Genomic DNA, 7354 nt, shown 5'->3' with positions numbered 1-7354 from the left:
TGACTTGAAATTGTAATTGGCTGGCAATACTAGTGGGAGGGGCATATGTAAGCCACTGCGGCAACCACACTCTGCAATTTTTTTAAATTGCGAATTTTCTAGTTTTAAATAAGCTAGTATGGAAAAGGATTTACCAACGAAGTGTGTCCTGTTGCACTGCAGTCTAGTCAAACAAGACATGGCATTAAATATATAAAATATTTATTTATAAAAAAGTATACACTAATACAAAAATGCTACATAATATTACTCGAAGAGCCAGATTAATGCATACATACAGTACACTTTTACAAAGTAATAAGGCATTTTGCATATACAATCCTGAAGGCAAAAATGCACTTCAGAGTATTAAATGCACAGTAATTAAAAGGATACAAAATACTTGCAAAGCAACACAAGTTGCATGATTACAAGAAGACTTTCTATGCAAGATGATGAAGCTACTGCATGCATAATTACAATGTAATGAGAAGTGCACAATTGCAAAGTAGAACTTTTCAGATGGAGGCAAACATTCAAGTTCATATTAGCAATTCATGTTGCACCTTCTTAGTCCTATGTATTGTGTGGAACTGCATTTCTTTTGTCATTTGCCCTTAACACAAGTATAAGCATTAATACCTGTACGTACATAATGTGGTATAATTATTTAATTGCCAGATGTTAAATGTGCAAATTTAACCAATTTCTGTTCGCTGTTAAGAGACATATACCCACAACCCTTCTGAGACGAAATAAGTGCAATGTGTGGATGTTTGTGCAACAGTGAAAAAAAGAAAGAAAAAAAAACATAAAAAGACATTACAATTAACATTGTAACATGAATGCAAAACATAAAAACGGGTTACTGTATAAGTGCATGCTTTACATCATGACTTTTTCCTGAAAAGCAGAAGCTTCTTAGTGCTGAAGAAAAGGTTGTTTATAGTAGACCAAACCCATTTTAAGGCATAATCCAATATAGAAATACTGAATAAAAAATAAGTTAAAAAGGAAAATAAAACAGCCCTTGACAGGTAGATGAAACAATCAGAAATGGGATTATTTGATTGCTTGTAGTTAGCCATAACAAATATACCTCATAACTTTGGAAAAATAACGGCCTCACTGGATGCTGGTATGTTTCAAATACACTGTAATGTTTCTTCCATCTCAGCCCAGTGATTTTAACTGCTGTTCAGTGCAAAACAATGGACATGGCTCATTTGAACCAAACATTACCATTTAGCTTGTATTCAGACTGTATGTGTTATGTTTTTTTCTTCTTTTTTCTTTGAATTGTCGTCACCTGTCAAAGAGAGTACAGAAGAGTTCAGCTGTACAGTAACATTTTTCTTCGTTCTTTCTTGTCCTCCATTTTATGTTTTTTTTTATTTTTTGCTTTTGTTTCTTTTTGGAATGTTTTCTCCTTGCGTCCCTCCGTGTCAGCTGAGTCATAACCAGCCTCTGTCCAGGCTGGAGTAGCAGTGATCTACGCCTGTCTGCGGGACACTCAGTCCATCGGTGACAACGCAGTCAAACACTATGCTCTCCACGTCAACCTCCACGTCCTCTGTAATGGAAACACAATGGTGAGGATGATGATTTACCACTTTCAACCTGGTGCCCCTACTGTATTTTGGGCATGTCATGACGAGGCAAACAAGTGAAATACAAATAAATAAATATGAGTACATTTAAAGAATGATCAAAGCATTTTCAAAAATAGCTGATCTAAAAGCTCATGAACACATCGCAATGGAACTAGTGACTGGTACGAGCTGGAGTGGCGCCTGTCATATCAGCAGCTCGGGTTGTTGAACAAGAGGAGTAAGATGGAGCAAGGTAAACATGGCTGCAGCTAATGAAATTAATAATGGGAATGTTTGTCAATCCAGTAACAGAAGAATGGTAGACAATAATGTTTTAAAATGTGTTCGTTTAATTAATTATATTTAGTTACGTTTATCCATAGATTTGGTGTGGTTAAGTAAAAGGTCTTAATTGCAGGACATTTTATTCTATGCCTTCACTTCTAGTCAGAGATGTAACGCTAAACTTTTGTCACTGGTTGCGGCTTGGCTCACACTTTTGACCACGAGTGGCAGATTTGCTCAGGTGTAGGCTACTCCACTTGAATTAATGGATTTGCCTGGTGTTAAATTCTTTGGACTTGACTGTCATGAGCCGTCATCAAGCAGTGTTTAAATTAGGTGATATTTAATTTACACAGTGGATTCCCTGTGGATCGGTGATGTCATGTTGATGATATCATATTGATGATGTCAGTCTTGCTGGAGACACGCCGTAAAGATTTGCTTTTGAGTTACAGAAGTTGCATCCGTTTTTCAGCTATAGGCCTACTAGTTATATGGGTGGGAGAAAGTCAGAGAGGTCCAATTGTAAAATGGTCCACCAGAATACTCAATCGAGTTTACGTAAATTGGACGTGCCTGACAGATGAAGCACAATGAAGCACACCTGGTTCTCAAACCTTTTAATTTCAAGGACGCCCATAACTCAGAGAGAGTATAAATGGAATGGGTCCGTTTGGTACCATTTGTAAACTCTCCCTGGACCCCACCTTGAGAACCACTTCTTTAGCCCATTGGAGCCTCTACAGCGGTGCGCGTTGGGCACTGGCCTACTTAGAACAATGCAAGTTGGAAATGCATGCCCCAAACAGATATTATGTCTGTGTCCCATTAAAACAATGTCCCATTGCCCAAATATGGAGTTTATGCAGATGTCAGAATGATGTCAGAACAGGCCAGCTCCATATATGGACACTGGGCAGTCCAGAGCCTCATCTTTGAGTGTGCAAGCCTTTTTGTTGTTTATGGACTTTCATGCTATGATTTGAGTTTAGAGCACAAATTTCCCTACCTCTTTTAATAATAATGTCACAAATTCTTGGAATTCCTTAATTTCAAGTGGACTAAACTGACTTTTGCTTTGACAGTCTGGAACGCTACTGACATATTCCCTGGAAATCTAGGCAAATTTTCCCCTAATTGTAGAAAGTTCAACGATATCGACAGGCATAGTAGTACATGCCCAAAGATGAAAGACAAGGGTGCATCTTTGTTAAAAGACTTGTCAGATACGTCCAACTTGTTTTCGTCAAGGGGATGGAGTGTCAGCTATTTAAAACTACACAAAGGCGTAATCTAAACTGGTTGCGTGGAAATCTTGTGACAGAGCCGCGAGTGACCCTGTTTTGCACGCAAGGCTTGTACCTCTGTCGGAGTCGGACCTCTCAGAGGACACGGTGGAGCCCAGGCTGTCGTTCCTCATCCGCTCCGAGGCTCTCTGGAGCTGCTCCAGACGAACACACAGCTCCCGCTGCTCCCAGCGCAGACGCAGCTTCAGCTTCTCCGCGCGCTCATCTTGCTCCTGCAACTTCTGGAAAGAGAGAGACAGATGATGGGTGAGATAGACAGGAGGACATTTGAGCGGGATAGTTCACCCCAAACATTACTTTTTTTTCCCGATTTCTCACCCCATGGAGAGGGGTGAGAAATCTTTTTTCTAATTTTAATTAAATTCAGAGGCACAATGCTGTGCACCAATGCTGATAATAGTTTAAGGTACTTGAAGCCTGAAGCCTGCCAATTGTTTCTTGGGAGCACGACGGAAATAATCTCTGGAGCTTTATTGTGTTTTATCCTTTTGACAAAGATATGTTCATAAATATGCATTTTGTAAACAAAGACGTCAATCAATCCATCAATGTGTACATTTGGACAGTTCATTGTGTTCACAATATCAGTGATCACTTATTTCCCCCAAAGATTTTTGTATTTACTTTAAAATTAGCAGATCAATAATTTTGTTTGAAGGACAAGTGAATTGCCAGATTAGACTTTTTAACATAGTTCACTACACAGTTCACTACTACACAAAATATAATACTTGAAACAACTGTGTCCAAACAGAATCCACACCACAGATTTGTACCGCAACTCGCTCCAAGTGATTGGAGTCACAAACAAAACAAAACTGTTGCGATGTATTTACAGCATGATCACAAAGACGTTGCTCACATTTGTCTTCCATTACAACATGTTCTCTGGATGTGGACTGTCCAGCTGTAAACCAGTTTTAGGATTCTCTAGCTAGATTCTGTGGTTGCAAGTTGCAACTCATTGCGTTGCGAATCATTGGTGTTGAAGTCCTTTTATGTGCAGCTGTGCCAGTGCACGTGTGAGCAGGTGTTTTACCTTTGTGTGCAGCTGTGCACATTTTCCCAGATATTTACATTTATGTACAGCTGTGCATGTTTGCCCAGGTGCTTACAATTTAGGCATTTAGCAGACACTCTTAATCCAGAGCGATTTACAGTAAGCAGGATCAATACATAAAATACATAGAAATACCTTTATGTGCAGCTGTGCACGTTTTCCCAGGTGCTTACCTTTATGTGCAGCTGTGCACGCCTCAGCAAGTTGAGGGTGGTGTTCCTCATGGAGTCAGACGACAGAGGAACCTCTTGCTTTAGCTGCTCCAGGCAGTGTCTCAGCTGAGCTCGTCTACACAGTACATAGCGACAAAACAACTGTGTTAATACAATGTTATGTTGCTGATATTGTGTCTGCTGGCCTCCCTCTCAGTGCAGGTCAGACACAGACAGCTAACCAAAAGTAAATGATTTGATCAATGCAACTATGTACAAATAGGGCATTTAAAAGTTAAGTGCTGCAGGAGAAACAGCTTTATTACAATGGTATTATTAGTGGATAAGATTTATTGTTATAATATCCACACAAAGCAAGTAAGTTATAGGTAAATGTTGGACAAAATGATTTCAATTCTTTACCTGTTTTTCTCCAGCTCGTTGTGAACTGACCTGTAATTCAGACACACAGTTGAATTTAGATTAAGCAAGCAGCAAACATTATATTATTGCTTATTATCTACTTAAATACTTTTCTTTTACAGTATGTCATTTTAATCACCTATTGCCCCCAGAAGATAACTTCCTGCTCCTATGTTTGTTCCTCTTGTCATTGTCGTCAGGACTCAGAGGAGGCACCGAGGCGTAGCCGTGTTCTGCTTCTGTGGATGGATAGGCCAACATTCTCAAACTTATATAAATGTCAAGGACCCCTTGGTTCACCAAAATACACAATCTACAAGCTCATGGTTAATCAGTTAACGCTAGTAAATATCTGCTCTACAGTCATTGCTATATGTCATGTTAGATACCAGTAATGAACTAATATTATATGTTTCAGCACAGATCAGAACAAATGTTAGCTAACAATGTTTATATATCAGTGTTTCTCAAAGTGTGGGGTAAATTGTATTTACAAGATGTTATCACAAGGATCATATTTTGCCCTATAGGCCTATGACTATTCTGACCATGTACTGTATGTTACACACTTTATATCGGGGCGGCGGTGGCTCAGGGGTAGAGTGCCTGGATGGTAACCGTAAGGTTGCCAGTTCGAACCCGGGCTCCCCCAGAGTTACTGTCGAAGTGTCCTTGAGCAAGACACTGAACCCCTGATCGCTCCCGATGTGCTAGTTGGTGCCTTGCATGGTTTCCGCTGCCATCGGTGTGTGAATGGGTGAATGTAATGCACAATCTCTTAAAGCGCCTTGGATAAAGGCGCTTTCAAATGTCATACATCAAATGTCATATATATGTTTTTAACCAAATACAGATCTGTCAGTATGAATAATGTGAGGATGTTGGTGCAACAACAGCAATGTAAGTTCAGAAATGACATCATTATGCTGCAATGCTTCAAAACCAGTAAAAGACTACAATCGATATGATATATAAATGGCATTAAAAGTTTGAGCAATTAACGAGCATCCTCCAGTTTAATAACAACAATAAAGCACATAGTAAGTAAGTAGACGGTGGTGCCACAAGCTCTAACATAAAAAAAATGTTTTATTTTTAAGTTTTGGGTGCCAGCCATCATACAAAGTGTTTGTAAAACTGAAACTTTACAAAGTAAAACAAACTTTACAAACAGGAGGTACTAGACATGACAAACTGTGCGTTATTACGCAGTAGTAAAGATCACATCCTGCTTGTGTTCTTGAATGCATACATTTCTAAGCTCCAAGAGTGTAACAAATGCAACCAAAAGGACGCATACGGGACCATTTGGTCATTTGGTTACAATTGTTATACCCTCGGAGTTATGTTAAGCCTCTTTTGGATTTGACAAGTCTGCAGTTTCATTCATTCGGTTGCGGATCTTTCAAACCGGGAGTGGAATTGGCGCCTTTGAGTACAATGACAGAACCAAAATGTAGGTCAGTGGTTCAAATCCTACTTCTTACACAACCTGCTCCACAAAACCTGAACAACAGTGTATAAATAGGCTTGCATCTTCATACCTTCTATACATCTACGTCTGCAGACTTTTGCACACTTGCAAACATGCGTTTGATAATACTGACCGAATTGATATAAACACAATTCCCCTTTCGAATGACACTGGTGTTGTTGTTGTTGACGCGTGAATCAATAAATTACCTCGTTCTCGTCTCTCCAGAAACTCCGCGGCCTGAAGGAGAACCTGGATGTTGCAGATTGCTTCCATTTTTATTTAAAAATATGTTTAAAAATAAGAAAGAGACGCAGGAGATAAACTAATAGAACCAGTGGAAGGAGACCTACTAGGACTAATGTCTACGACTGCAATTCAACCCAAAGGTAGGCTTTACTTCCCATAGCCCGGAGGGATGGCAGGACTGTGATTGGATAGGAACTCAACCGCATACAATGATATTATGTGCATATTATTATAGGGCTATTTTATGCATAAATACCGGTAATACTATCACAACCTTGTAAAAAACCGTAATAATATTGTAATAGCTTCTTACAACAGTTGTAATTGTAACAGAAGTTTGTCCTTTTCTCTGTAAGGTTCTTTGTAATAGCCTACCTATAAACTATAGCATATTCAAAATTATTTAAAAAAGAACACACACACACACACACACGGCAGAAGAGGCATATCGACCGTCCTTCTGATCTATGGGATATAAACTTGGGGTGATGACGTATAAAACGTCATCAGTAAGCCGTGCCACTCCCTCGACTTGTTTTTTTGTTTTTCAAAGGCTCCATCAGCGCGCCACTTTCTACATACTTGTTTTTAAACTCCTCCAAGAATCAAGACATTATCACACAATAAATATCACATCACAACCAAATGCATCACACACAAACACACTTTATAAACTTCTGCCCAAGACTTAAAATGCCCCCCCCCCCCCCCCAACTGCTTTTCCCCCATACATTTTAATTTTTATATCTCCCACCACCAAAATTATATTACGGTAGGCCTATGTATGTAGCTATGTAGGCTACAGTAGGCCTATGTTTGTATTAATCTGTACT

The 7354-nt window shown here is 39.3% G+C and overlaps 1 protein-coding gene across 1 annotated transcript; it reads right to left on the bottom strand.

The window, feature by feature from the left end:
* Positions 1-255: 255 nt before the first annotated feature.
* Positions 256-6643, bottom strand: mxd3 (MAX dimerization protein 3). The gene is made up of 6 exons (XM_083785874.1): positions 6482-6643; positions 4938-5037; positions 4799-4828; positions 4397-4511; positions 3219-3384; positions 256-1552 (listed from the first exon to the last, which is right to left on the bottom strand). Exons 1-6 carry the CDS (start codon positions 6546-6548, stop codon positions 1434-1436), a joined length of 597 nt encoding a protein of 198 aa, XP_083642000.1. The 5' UTR covers positions 6549-6643; the 3' UTR covers positions 256-1433.
* Between the last annotated feature and the right edge of the window lie 711 nt (positions 6644-7354).

This window comes from Protomyctophum parallelum, assembly GCF_964188405.1.
Source record: "Protomyctophum parallelum genome assembly, chromosome: 16".
NCBI classification, from domain to species: domain Eukaryota; kingdom Metazoa; phylum Chordata; class Actinopteri; order Myctophiformes; family Myctophidae; genus Protomyctophum; species Protomyctophum parallelum.
Note: the sequence above shows the minus strand (reverse complement) of the source record. Positions and strands in the feature narration are given on the sequence as shown.

Excerpts from the sequence above, each read along its gene's own strand:
- mxd3 (XM_083785874.1), bottom strand. The coding sequence starts at position 6,548 with ATGGAAGCAATCTGCAACATCCAGGTTCTCCTTCAGGCCGCGGAGTTT. Across the intron at positions 3,385-4,396 it reads GTGCACAGCTGCACATAAAG|AAGTTGCAGGAGCAAGATGA; the intron begins GTAAGCACCTGG and ends CTCTCTTTCCAG. Across the intron at positions 1,553-3,218 it reads GAGGTCCGACTCCGACAGAG|AGGACGTGGAGGTTGACGTG; the intron begins GTACAAGCCTTG and ends TTTCCATTACAG.